This window comes from Podarcis filfolensis, assembly GCF_964270895.1.
Source record: "Podarcis filfolensis genome assembly, chromosome: 7".
Taxonomy (NCBI): Eukaryota; Metazoa; Chordata; class Lepidosauria; order Squamata; family Lacertidae; genus Podarcis; species Podarcis filfolensis.
Window position 1 is genome coordinate 72,895,666 of NC_139603.1, and position 14,627 is coordinate 72,910,292.

The 14,627-nt window shown below is 40.4% G+C and overlaps 1 protein-coding gene across 5 annotated transcripts in view; it reads right to left on the reverse strand.

Moving 5' to 3' along the window:
- Nucleotides 1-14,627, reverse strand: part of CSMD3 (CUB and Sushi multiple domains 3) — a 584,373-nt gene that overhangs the window by 54,471 nt on the left and 515,275 nt on the right. For 4 of the 5 annotated variants that reach the window (XM_083621789.1, XM_083621788.1, XM_083621791.1 and 1 more), the window contains 5 exons: nt 13,463-13,636; nt 10,790-10,963; nt 7,941-8,126; nt 3,105-3,278; nt 402-584 (listed from right to left, as the gene is read on the reverse strand). In XM_083621789.1, coding sequence (XP_083477915.1) covers nt 402-584; nt 3,105-3,278; nt 7,941-8,126; nt 10,790-10,963; nt 13,463-13,636 — 891 coding nt within the window. Of the gene's footprint in view, nt 1-401; nt 585-3,090; nt 3,279-7,940; nt 8,127-10,789; nt 10,964-13,462; nt 13,637-14,627 lie in introns of all 5 variants that reach the window. The other variant, XM_083621792.1, reaches the window with a different exon arrangement.

A 14,627-nucleotide genomic window follows, 5' to 3' on the forward strand; every position in this document is an offset into this window, starting at 1 on the left:
CGAGGCAGGGATAATACCCTGAGTGATAATGCGTGACTATTGATATTACAAATTTCTATACCACCCTTCATTCAAGGACCACAGGGAGGTTTACAATAGAAAAACATACAAAAATACATAACATAGTTACAAAAATCATTACTACGCCCCTCAATGGTTTATAAGGTCATGACTTATTTAATTAATGAAAGGCTTGGAAGAAGTGGAATGTTTTTCATCTGGCACCTAAAGTTATGTAATGAAGACATCAGATGAGCACTCCACAAATTAATTCAAAGTATCTGGGCTTATTTAAAACAAAGTGATCACTTAAGCTCTTTGACTTTCAAGCACTGTTGTGCTGAGCACATATTTTTACTAATACTGGGTTGTATTATATTCCAATCATCAAAGAGATTTACCTTTACATTCCGGCTGCTTTCCTGTCCAACTTCCATTCGCCAGACACGTTCTTTCCACCGATCCATGAAGGGTGTATCCGAGCTCACAAGAGAATTGCACAACACTTTTAATTCTAAAGTTGCTTTGTTCTCTAGAACCGTGACCCGGGATCCCAGGATCCCCACAGGATCCCGCATTGTCACCTAGAATTTGCGGTACAAAGATTATTTCAGAGGGAATACACAAAAAAGGTGATGTATTACACTGCTGCTTCTGTTTTCATAGCTGATATGGTAACTGAAACGGATGGGGAAAAATCTAAGTACATAAGTATCCAAGTGGCATAACAATAGAAGACAATTTATAATCAATGCAAATATCAAAATACAGTTCACTTACATCTTACATGGGAGCTACATTCCAGGAATGGTGTGTAAAGCCATAATCATGTATAGTCAAAACTATTACCAGAACTGTTCCCACACGAGCAATATTACCTTCCAAAGCCAGTGTGCTGAATGGGACTTACCCCAACCCTAAGCAAGCCAGACAGCTTAAAAATTTTCTCTTTTTTTGCACCGGGAAAGAGCTTTTAAGCTCTCCACTTTCTGTGCATTTAATTTGTGCTATTTCAATGGCTGGCCGCCAAGTGCATAAAGTTGAAATCATGCACGTTAAATGTACATCGGTTGAGAGTCATCTGTATACTGAAACAGTATGCAGAACCTGTACCCATTTAATGTGTTGTGATTTTATTCAGGGATTCTTGACAGCACATAATCGAGTTTGATAGAAATTTCAAGTGATTCATGGCCAATAATTTGCAGGACAGTCACTGTTCATCAATTTGCAATACATTAACATGCATCAATCAAGTAAAGTATGCTATGCAATAGTCTTAAAAGAAAGAGTAAAGCAAAAGTTATCAGGATGCTTCAGTCAGGTGATCCATTAAAAATATAATACAGAAAAGTGGAGAAATGGCTTTCTAAGCTCCAGTGAGATTCTGAGCATGAAGATCTTGCAAACACTCATACAAACCAAGAAAAAAAAATATTGTCAGCAAATATTCACACATTTGCCAACATTTCCAGTGGTGCAGCAAAGGGTGCACTTCAGAGCTGAAGTCCAGGCTCCACAGCCAAGCTAGTCCCCAAATGACCATCAAGAGAGGCAGGTTGCTGGTCATCAAAGGAACAAATGGTTCAATGCTGATCTTTTCACCATGTCAACAGTTTCCTGTCTGCACTGGGTCAGGGTGAGCTCTACATTGTATACCACCTCTTTACAATTACTACTATTACTGATCTTCCCAAACAACTGAGCAACTGCTCAGAATGTGAATAGGAGAAGGCAGGATTTTCTACCTATATAGTAATGCTGTCCACAGTGAAGCTATAGCAGAAGGAAAACTGGCTCAGTTACAGATCCAAAGGAGACCTCCGCGTAGTGGTCAGAAGGGTTATTGCCTGCCATGGAATCTCTGAAGTGATAATCAGTCATTTTACATTGCAAAACGTCTTCCTGCTAGTAATTTTTAATGAACAGATTTATGTCTTTTCACAGCTATGCTGTAGATCAAAGCGCATAAAGGGAATATTTTAAAAGGACAACATAGGACTCTTGCTTTTCAGGGGCAGATATCCTATTATTTTGATCATAAAACAGAAATTTGAATTTAATGTGCAAAACACTCCCATCAAAATTTAATTATGAGTTTGAATTTCAGAAATTTTGATCATGCAGAACATCAATTAAATTTAATATTCCTTGAGTTTGGAAAATTAGTGGATCAGAATTACAGGATCAAGGCAGCATTTGGAAGTAAATTATTATTTTTTAAATATGTTAACAGAAATTATTGTATCTTGCTTTTGTGATATGATGGCATGTCCAAATGAGCACATATAAGTCTGTGAAAATATGCTGAGTTCTAGAGGCTACTTTACAAGGTTAGATTCTCAGGAAGACAGGATGAAAGCATTACTGCCTTTGGAGCTTCCTTTCCATTTCAGTCTCTGGTGGGATGGTTGCTTGAGTGCCTTTGATGTTTTCTGCACCAAGTCTTTCCTATCCTGGATCAGATTCCTCCATCAGATTCCTCCTCCTGACAGTGGTGGGGGGGTTGGGTTCTTTGCCATTGCAGGGGCCCTCCTGACTACACTACATATGTGTCATGCTCCACACATTGAGACACACTGCCCCTCTCTGCAGACCATCACAGTTCTCTATAGCAGTCTTTGCCAACCCAGTGCCCCCCAGATAATTTGGACTATCACTCCCAGCCATTTCAGCCAACATGGCCAATATCATTGTCGACATTGCTCTATTAAGTATTAGTGGCAACCATCCCCTTATGTAAGTGGTTTAAACTTGTCACCATATTAGTCAAAAGCAAATCAAGACATTGATGCAGAAACACTTGATATGGAATTCAACACCCTTCTCAGTAATAGAATATAATTATTCATCACCAACTGGTCAACTGTCTTATTTCACTGACCATTTATTTTTCACGTTAAAGATAATTAGAAACTTTCCAGTTCTCCTCTCAGTATTCATTATATTCATATGGGGGAACTTAGCTTTGGCTGCAGCTATATCTTGTGACTGACATTTGGCTTTGATTTTCAGTTTCCTGAAAGGCAAACAAGTTCCAGCCAAAACTAATACAAGCATAGAATGGGTTGCAAAAGCACATTCACATACTTCAAAAGTGGTACCTGAGCAATGAGGCATAGATCCACTCCAATGTCCATTCAATTGACATGTCCGAGATGGCTGGCCTATTAGTGACCGTCTTCCTGTACAAGAGTACCGAACAGTAGATCCAAATGTGTATTTCTCTCCAGATAGGATCGCATTTGGAGGAATACCAGGATGCCCACAGTCAATCACTATGATGCATAAATATTGGAGATAAAAATTACGTTATAATCACCAACCTATGCAGTTCAATTTGCCTTCACCACCATTACTATATCTTGCAAGTTTGGGGCCATCATACAGCCAGATCCACAAGGATGAGCAGCTCAGGTTCTCTGGCTCAGCTACCCAGCTTCTTGGCCTACCCAGGCTCAGCTGGCATCAAGTCCCTAATGTGTTCAGCTGAGGATACAACAATGTAATAATTTGCACATCCCAGTTCAGCCAGGCCTCAGTCAGCTTTGCCAAACATGCTGTTAGTCCCCCAAAATGGGCATTATGGAGGTATGGCAGCGGCAGGACCAGAGAGGAGCACTCAGAAATAATTCTCCTTGAAAAAAGAGCAGAAAGTTTGCGGAACATTTGTCAGTCTCTATGGAACTTATATGCAGTCTTCATCATGCGAAAGGCTGGACTGCATGAATCCCAAGACGGAATGAAGATTGCCAGAAGATATGCTCAGATATGCAGATGACACAACCTTGATGGCAGAAAGTGAGGAGGAATTAAAGAACCTTTTGATGAGGGTCAAAGAGGACAGCACAAAATATGGTCTGAAGCCCAACATAAAAAAACCACTAAGATTATGGCCACTGGTCCCATTACCTCCTGGCAAATAGAAGGGGAAGAAATGGAGGCAGGGAGAGATTTTACTTTCTTGGGTTCCATGATCACCGCAGATTGTGACAGCAGTCACAAAATTAAAAGACGCATGCTTCTTGGGAGAAAGCAATGACAAACCTAGACAGCATCTTAAAAAGCAAAGACATCACCTTGCCATCAAAGGTCTGTATAGTTAAAGCTATGGTTTTCCCAGTAGTGATGTATGGTAGTGAGAGCTGGACCATAAAGAAGGCTGACCGCCGAAAAATTGATGCTTTTGAATTATGGTGCTGGAGGAGACTCTTGAGAGTCCCATGGACTGCAAGAAGATCAAACCTTTCCATTCTGAAGGAAATCAGCCCTGAGTGCTAACTGGAAGTGCAGATCCTGAAGCTAAGGCTCCAATACTTTGGCCACCTCACGAGAAGAAAAGACTCCCTGGAAAAAACCCTGATGTTGGGGAAGATTGAGGGTGCTAGGAGAAGGGGACGACAGAGGACGAGATGGTTGGACAGTGTTCCTGAAGCTACCAACATGAGTTTGACCAAACTGGGGGAGGCAGTGGAAGACAGGAGTGTCTGGCATGCTCTGGTCCATGGGGTCATAAAGAGTCGGACATGACTAAACGAATAAACAACAACAAACAAGGGAATAATTATGATCAGCCACCAAGCGCCTCTGTTCAGAACTATCTTTTCAGAAATGTACCAAAGTCACTTCAGTTGGGTTATTCTAGAAAACCTGGGTTTGCCACCAAGTATAGATTCAACAGGGAGACACATCCAGTCCTGGCTAATATTTGATACATCATTGCAAACACATGCCGTTCTCATTTGCATATTACATTTTTAGTTGTACATTTGAATAAAACAAAAATGGACAATAAGGTCAGAATTGGCTCTAGGACTTTTCAACATGTTTCCTTCAAACAAAGTTCACTTTTCTAATTTAGAAAAGGAAACCCAAAGGAAATCAGAATTTTCCATCCTAGATTCCACCAATGTGTGGTTTTGTTTGCAATTTCACATGCAATCTGCTATCAACCTCTGGATGCAACCATGCAGAAAATTTAAAACAGATTTAAAGGAACATAATATAAAGGTAAGAAAGCAGTTTCCTGCATGTCATGCTGATTGATTATTTCTTTTCTTGGCTCTTAAATGCACCTGAATCCAATTCTGCTGGAGACGGAATATTATATATTTTGCAAAAGTGAGCAGGAATGGAAGTAACCTAGCTGTGCGTGGAAGAAATACATTGTAAAACTGGGCAGCGCCGCTTTTTCTTTAGCATTCAAGGGCCTTTGGCAAAGTGCTTATATATACATATTGTAAGTAATGAGTGAGCCCTACAAAACTAATGACAATGCTTAACTGTTTAGGCCAACAGGCACCTATTCAACGAGAACAAAAGAAATAAGAGTACAGATCCCTTACTCCATTGTGTAGAACATTATCCACACTGATAATGGATGCCTTGGAAAAGAAATTGCTTCCTCCATCCGCCCACCCACCCATAGTACTGAAAAGGAGCAAAAAAAGGTTGTCAAGATAAGCTAGGAGACACAATTTTAAAGCAATATTTAATTGAATTTGGCTTTGTGTGTCAGGCTACAAGCTTTTCACAGATTATCAATAATATACAAGAGAAATTTTGCTCCCAGAAAGTAAAAAAAAGGGGGGCAATGAAAGATAGGGGCAATTATACGTAGACCACTAACACACTTAAGGAAAACGTAAAACTTTGCCCTGGGGCAAATACATTCTTCTGAATACATTATATATGAATATGTTATATTATAAGAATTTGAATGCTACAGCTTGTAATTAAGTATATAGTAAAAGCAAAAGTCACTGAGCTGTTTCGATGTCCCCACAAATTTCTAGATCTCTATTCTCACTAAATCTGAAAAAAAAATGTTCAAGGGCTCCCTAGCATTTATAGCATTTAAAGAAAAAAGTGAAAGAAGGTCTAGTAACTAATAAATTGAAATCATAATATTTGAAATAAATTGATGATAACAATACCCTTTTATTTCCATGTGGTTTTTGTTCGTTTGTTTTTGCTAATTACTTGAGGAGGACTCAATAGGTAGCAGTTATAAACGCAGCAGGAACCATTGGGCTATTGGTCCCAAGGAATGAGATATCCCCCAAAATTAAAATGGCTATTAATATAAAACCTTTTGAGTTACAATAAAACCTATTAACAAAAGAGGGCTTTCACATCTCATTCCGGCTTGATATATCATAGACTGCTTCATTAGATTCATGATCATGGCACCGGATACGCTTGAGACGGCCCTGACTTCACCCCAAAGTTCTGAACAACTGCTCTGAATTTAAATGGCTAAATTTAGATGGTAAACAGCATTGGAGACAATACTATACCCTGTGGTACAGCACAGTATAATGGCTATGAAGCCAAAACAGTTCTCCAGTGCTCCTCTCTGCATATGACTCTGTAAGTAGGAGTGGGACCAATACTCATCTCACAGAGCTGGATCAGGAGAATACCATGACCAATGACATCAAAAGCCACTGAGAATAATAATGTATAATCATGTTATTAGTTCCTTGAGGGCAGGGATGGTTTGACCACAGTGGTTCAGACAATGGTAACTTCAAGCTTGGATTACCACAAAACTGCCTATATGGGGCTTGTACTTGATGTTGTTGTTGTTTAGTCTTTTAGTCGTGTCCGACTCTTCGTGACCCCATGGACCAGAGCACGCCAGGTACTCCTGTCTACCACTGCCTCCCGCAGTTTGGTCGAACTCATGCTGGTAGCTTCAAGAATACTGTCCAACCATCTTGTCCTCTGTTGTCCCCTTCTCCTTGTGCCCTCAATCTTTCCCAACATCTGTGTCTTTCCCAGGGAGTCTTCTCTTCTCATGAGGTGGCTAAAGTATTGGAGCCTCAGCTTCAGGATCTGTCCTTCCAGCGAGTACTCAGGGCTGATTTCCTTAAGAATGGATAGGTTTGATCTTCTTGAAGTCCATAGGACTCTCAAGAGTCCATGGGACTCTCAATAATTCAAAAGCATCAATTCCTCGGCCTTCTTTATGATCCAGCTCAGTTGGTTAGACCATGGTGCTGATAACGCCAAGGTTGCAGGTTCGATCCCTGTATGGACCAGCTGCATATTCCTGCATTGCAGGGGGTTGGACTAGATGATCCTTAGGGTCCCTTCCAACTCTACAGTTCTGTGATTCTGTGATTCTGTGATTCTGTGATTCCATACATCACTACTGGGAATACCATAGCTTTAACTATATGGACCTTTGTTCGCAAGGTGATATCTCTGCTTTTTAAGATGCTGCAATTACTGTGGAATGTTGCATCATAATTGCTAATAGGAAATCCTTTTACAAGTGCCACATAATATTCATTTTGCTTTTGCAAGGAATTGATCCTACCCATCATTATGTAGGGTCCTTCACTGTGTTATTTTTGGCTAAAAACTCTTCTCCTCCCTCCAGTAAAGCCTACCAAATAATGCAATTTTAAAATGTAATATTGGTATGTATAATTGTTTTAAAACCCATTTCTATTTTTATATTGATAAATTTTACGTCGATATGTTTTAATGCTTAATTCTATTCATATTTTAATGACTATTTTATATTGTTTTATATAAACCACTTGGAGGTTTTCATAGACTAAGTGGTAAATCTTGTCAAATAAAATAAATAAAATAGATTTGAGCAGCAAAGATTGTATTGGACTGTATAAACAGAGAATGGAAAATATAATCATTTAAGGAATGGATAAGAAAACTATGCAGTAATGTGAAATAAACAAGCAACAAATTCAAGAACACAGACAATAATTAGACACCTTTTATTCAAAACCGATGACCTTTCATGTTCACTGTAAAAGGAAATTGGCTGTGGATATGCTCAGAAATAATGTGTATATACAGTGAATTTGCAAACAAAACAATAATAAGCAAACAAACTTCAGAAAGGTAACTAAGGATGCAGTCTACTAATAATAATTGAATAATGATATTTATTCTAAGATACTTACTAATGCATTCTGGCAAAGGTTTATCCCAGTGACCATTTGGCTGGCAGACTAAGACTGAAGATCCAAATAAAAAATATCCAGGGTTACAATCATAAAAGACAACTGTGCCATAGGTGAAATTCCCATGTTCAATTTTGCTTTCTCGTATGGAATTTGCAGGGATTCCCGGATCAGAACAGTTGACCACTAAACAGAAAACAGTAAACATTTCATTTATTTACTTCATAAAATGGATATACTGCTTGATTATAAACAAACAAACAAGACCCCCCCCAAAAAAACCTAATTATGTCTGAATTTTACATTTTTAAAATGTGCAAGTTTCGCACAGGTCTTCAGGTGAAAAATAATATGCAGAGAATAAAACGAAGAACAGTGTAAGCAGCAATTTGCACAAAGCTATTCTTTAAAGCAGTAATAAAAATAGGCATAGGCATAGGCACAGGCAGAATGCTGCCCTCACTTTATGGTAGCTATTTTTTGTATAGTTTGCCAACTCTCAATCCATGGTTAAAAAAATAATAACCACATACAAAGAATCGCTGCCAAGCATAAACCAGCCAGAGGGCCTTCTCGGTAGTGGCGCCCGCCCTGTGGAACGCCATCCCATCAGATGTCAAGGAAATAAGCAGCTATCTTATCTTTAAAAGACATCTGAAGGCAGCTCTGTTTAGGGAAGTTTTTAATATTTAATGCTGTATTGTTTTTAGCACTCGATTGGGAGCTGCTAAGAGTGGCTAGGGAAACTCAGCCAGATGGGCAGGGTATAAATAAATTATTATTAGTATTATAAACATGAAAGATACTCTCTTCAATTCTAGATCCTTATAAGGCTTATGTCCCACAGCTACTTGGGAGCCCAGTTCTATATCAGAACCCGTTCTCACTTCTAGGACTGAGGTTTTCAACCTTTTTGAGTCTATGGCTCCCTTGACGAAGTACATGCTTTCTGCGGCACCCAGTTATGTCACCCCTTGCCTGTAGAGCTAGCAGCCTCTCACCCTTTTTCAAACACCCTCCCTTGTGGAGTGTTCCCTCAGCATCCTCTCCTCTCCCCTCTCCTTGGGAGTCCTCTGGGCAGCCACTGCTGCCACCCCTAGTCTCTGAGCTGCCACCCCACACCCCAAAGAGAAGTGCCTCCTCACACTGCCCCACAGAGGCAAGGGGCTTGTCTGTCCATTCCCAACAGCAAGGGCTGGCAGACGGGCTGGCTGGGCTCCCTCACCCGCTTGCTTGCTTACTCCATTTCTGCCTCAGCTCCTGTCAAACAGCCCCACTGACCACCTCCAGAGGCACCATTCGCCTGCGGAGCTTGAAGCCAGGGCTGCTGTAACAAACAGCTGTGCAAGCCTTGGGAGGCAGAGACGCGAGAGGGCATCAGAGGAGAGAAGGAAGGAAGGAGGGACAGAGGCCAGTGTTGCCCGCGGCACCCCTGACCATCATTCAAGGCACCCCAGGGTGCCATGACACACTGGTTGAAAACCACTGCTCTAGGGGGTATGCTTCCATCCACACACTCCCAATAACATAATTGTAACATTCATGTTGTTGCACAACCTCAACTCCTAATAAATAACCAATCAGCACAGGTGGTAGACCCAAATATACACTTCATATCCAAGGTGGTCCTGAAGGTCGTCACAAACTCAAGTAGTGGCAGGATTTTCTTCTCCACCTCAGGAAATTATGGTAAAATGTGTACGTTTTGTGGGATGTTGTTTGGCTCTAAAACACAGCACTTAATCAGTGAGCTGCGTCCAGTGAACTATCTATCAGTTCTTCAGCTTATGGGGTGGGGATATGATATTATTTATAAACTGAAAAGGGGGAGAAATGAGGAAATGAAAATCAAGGAAAATAAAGATGTGTGTCAGAAACAACTAGAATGCTATAAAGGAGAAATGGAGCAAAATGGTGGGTTACACCACAGCCTTGAGCATGATTTTCTTTTGGGGGTGTGTGTGTAGTTCTATGAGTATTTTTTCTCATTATGAATGCTGCTATGTTTTTTCCTGTCCCTGTGACAGGAACTTACTAGAGGGGATACATTAGTTTAACTTGATATGAAACAACTTGCAAGCTTGCAGTTAGTTGAAAAGTTTACCAGTTTCTACCAGGCAACAGCAAGTCTTGATTAATTTTAACATTAATCGATGTAAATGTCATAGTCTTCAAAGTGAGAACATGGCTTTTGTTTTTTCCCTTGGGGGAAAAACAACTCCAAAGGATATGGATTTGATGCTCATTATCAACTAGGTTGTCCAAACCTACTTTAAAAATATGGCAAAAAATTTCAAGGCTATCTAAGCATTCCAAAAGCATGTGCAGTCAAATCAGCACACACGTTGTACCTCTGACCACTTAGGGCAAAAATGTTTATAATATTATATGCTATTGTCCACTGCACCAAAATAAGTAATCATTGCTAGGTAAACCAAAACCCTATGAGTTAGATGAGGTCAAACAAATAAAGCACCTGTAAGATAAACTTTCTGAAGGGCTTGGCATTTCAGCTATAGCTCCCAGCAGAAAAGGTGAAACACAATCACCCTTCTTTTTTGAGATAAAGTAAAATGAATGAAAATACCATTTAAATGGCTTTACATTCTGTGCCGCCTTAAAACTCACCTACAGGGCCTGTCTGATGGACAAAAATAGGATCTTTTGGGAATTATGTTATATTTGAAGCTGAGAAAAGTATTTTAAACCCTAAAAGGCTTTCTGCCCATCTCAAATCACCCCCCCCCCTCAAATGGTGCATAATACAGACACAGACTTGGACATCATCCTTGTGTGCAAAACAAGCAAACATCCCTTCCCATTTTTACAACATTTTTTTTCAGCCTTACCTTTGCATATGGGTGGTGGATGACTCCATTGTCTGTTTGCCTGACATTGGGCTTTTGTTGGTCCTTGCATAACATAACCAGTGTTACAGGAAAATGTCACAACATCATTGAAGTTGAAACCATTTCCACTTGTTCTTCCATAAATTGGACTACCAGGATGACCACAGCTAACAGCTAACATCAGAAGTGAGTGAAAGAGAAAGCATACCGTTATCACTTTTCACTGTAACGTATAATGAAGACTTTAAAACAATTACAGAATAGTAGAGTTGGACAGAACCTCAATGGGCGTCTAGTCCAAACCCCATCCAATTTGAAACCGTACTGGACCCTGCTTAGCTTTGCAAATGTGTTAGCAGTTTTACTGCTACACCACCAAGCAGATACAATTATTTTGAATATTTTCTAGCCTCCTTACTTTTGAAATCTTCGTGAAAGTGCAAATGACCACCTTCTGTAAGAGAAGGTATCCCAGTTGAGGCAGGAGGTTCCAAAGTGTTCTGATCTACAAAAAAGCTTTTGCTGGCTTTCAGTGCAATCATGTAAGTGCCTACTCACTCAGCATTGCTGAGATCCATGGGATTTTTACCCCAGGAAAGAAGGTATAGGACTGTACCTTAAGTATCTGTTATCACTTCACAATGTAGTGCTTAATGGATCTGGCTATACATCTGAACACAATGTTATTATGAAAAGAAAAGAAAAACTATAATGAAATTGCACCTGGTACTTAAATATAGGTAAAAAAAATAAAATCAGAAACTGCTACAGGGATCAGAAGTTTTATTTCTGTTTTCATTGACATACTGCAATATACTGCAGAGCTTCCAGATATGTATTATAAGCAGTGGCGTAGCGTGGGGGGTGCAGGGGGGGCCGGCCGCACCGGGCGCAACATCTGGGGGTTAGGGTTAGGGGGCACAAATCCATGGGTTAGGGGCCGCAAATCCACGGGTTAGGGGGCACAAATTACTTGCCTTGCCCCGGGTGCTGACAACCCACGCTACGCCACTGATTATAAGGCAATGAGTGGTGGTTACTATCTCTCCTGTGACATACCCCGTTATTTTAACCTTTATTCCAACCATTTCCTGAAAAACCTGCATGGCAGAAAACTCTACTTTGTTCAGTCAAGCAGTCCTTCTGTTGTTGTTGAAGGAAGCCATCTCTGGTGCTGCTGCACATGACCTAGGGCTATTTATTGTGAGTTCTATCCTGGATGTAAACACAGCAACATATTTGTGTCTCATTCTAGAATATCGATGAAATAATTTCTGCCTGGTGGTGAAGGCAGAAGTGCTAAACAATACTTTAACATGACATCCTAACCTGGACAGAACATGGCATTTACTGTTTTTCACACACTTCAGTATCATTCCATGCTGAGGATTTGGAAAATAAAAATAAAAATGTTTCACAGAATTTGTTCCCATTCACTCTTTCCTTCAGTTATCCTCCCTCCACATCTTCTGCTGTCTTCCCATTGCCAACTATAGATTGCAAGCTGTTTTGGGCCAGAGTCCTCTCTGCCTTTGCTTATGAAATCCTGTAAAGCACCATGTACATTGATGGCACTGTAATAATAACCATAACCATCACAACCTGCAGAAGTGTAGATTATGTTCCTTAACTTTTGACCAATATAAAAGAAATAGTTCAGCCTATTCTAAGTCTCGTGGGGTGGGGGGGAATAACAGGATTAGTTATTTATTGAAGGAAATGTTTTCAAAAGAATGCAGTTTTCTAAAATAACTGAGATGGGGAAATGGCTGTTTTCATCCCCACTATAATTTAGTTTACAGATGAAGAAGGAGTTCAGCCGTGGATGGAAATTGCAGGGAATATATTTCAGATAAAAATCAGGAGGGGCATTTTCATTGTTAAGAGCTGTGAAGCAGACTGCGTCTGGAGGTGGTGGGCTTTCCTTTGCCTGTTTAAACTGGTCAACCATTTCCCAAAGATTATGTACTTGCATCCTGAATTGAGCATAGGGTTGGGCTAGACCAGGGATGGCTAATTGCCATGCCAGGGCCTGATCTGCACCCCAGTAAAAATTCTCTCTCTCTCTCTCTCTCTCTCTCTCTCTCTCTCTCTCACACACACACACACACACACACACACACACACTGCACAAGATTGTCCATTTTGGCAGCAGCAGCAAAAAAGAAAAAGAGAAATACATCACTGGAGTGGATGGATAAGTTTGATAGGGATGCAAACTGCTAGTTCCCTGATTATCAGACTGAAAACTGGACAATTGTTGTGATAACAACCATTCTCAGATCATCTGCATGGATCAGCTGGATGTGTGTGAATGTCCTTTTGTATGTGTGTGTGTTAGAAAGTGTGTATCCTGGGAGGGTGTGCAGCCTGCAAGATTGTGGGATGGCCTCACCTACTTTTAGCCACAGCCACTACTGGCATGAAATCTCTGGAGAGCTGACCACGAGCAATGATAGACCTTAGCCCCAAAATGATGAGATATCTCTGGACCAGATGCTACGTGCCATTTCCCTTCCAATGATATAATTCATTTATTCTTTATTAGAAACAACTTCATGCTTCAATAGTCTCACAGGCAGTATGAAAGCTGCTCATTTTAGCCCCATCAGATGGGGGTGGGGGGATGTTAATTATGCAAGCACACTATAAACCTCTGCCATGCTTACTTACGCACACAGGATGGAAGCTGACCAGACCAGTTGTGATCCTGCTGGCATATTCGCACAGAAGAGCCGATGAGTCGAAAGCCAGGACTGCACTGATATACGACAGTGTCTCTGTAGCCATAATTCTCTCCAATTACTTGGCCATTGACTATAAGGTCTGGAATACCACAGTGTCCAGCTACAAAAAGATACAATTATAGTGGTTTACAAACAGGAACAACACTTTTATTTCTCGTCCACCATTATTGTTTGTATTTTAGTTCTAATATTTATATTTCACCATTGCATTTCCTTCATGCAATACCGGATACAACATATAACACTTCTGCACATAAAACTTACCACAACCCTGTTGGTAGGTTAGCCCAAGAAGTAGTGAATGGCCCAGTGTCTTTAATGACTGAAGGGAGATTTGAAGCATGGTCTTGAATAAAAATAGCCACAGCCAACATAGTGCAATGGCTAGAGTGCTTGATTTAAATAAATAGCTTCAAATCCCTGCTCAGCCACGAATAAGCTTGGGTAACCTTAGGCCAGTCGCTGTGTCTCAGCCTGAAATGCTTCATAATGTTAGGGCTTCATTGTTAGGGCTAAATGGTGTAATTCCCATGCAGGTTGCCCAATAAGACACCAGGAAACATGGGATATAAAACTGCTTAATAATAATAAAAATCTAAGCAGTGTAATAAAACTGTAAAATAATTGGGGAATCCCCTCCCATATCCTTCTGCTGGCAGGCTAAGAACTTCTTATTTAGATTGGCATTTGAAAACTAAGATGCAGATAATGCTGACCAGTGGGCTGCTGTCAAGGCAAACTGCATTTTTGTTCTGGTTTTAAGTGTGTATTTTAACTATTCTTTTCAATTAGTCAGTTTTACTGCTCTGCATTTCATAATGTTGTAAGCCACCTTAAATCCCAATTTGAGAGAAAGGTGGGCTGTAAATACATTAAATTAATAATAACTAAATTGTAAATGTTATCCAACTAAATAGGTCTGCTAGTGCAAGGATTTCCACTTGTCCAATGGAACGTCCCCTTCTTCTCCTCTCCCTGTGTACCCTCCCCAAAGCTGTTCCAAAGGGCTGGGAAAGCCAGAACAGATTTAGGAGGGCATGGGTAGAGAAGATGGAGGGGAAAATCCTTCCTACAGGCAAAAGACTTTATGA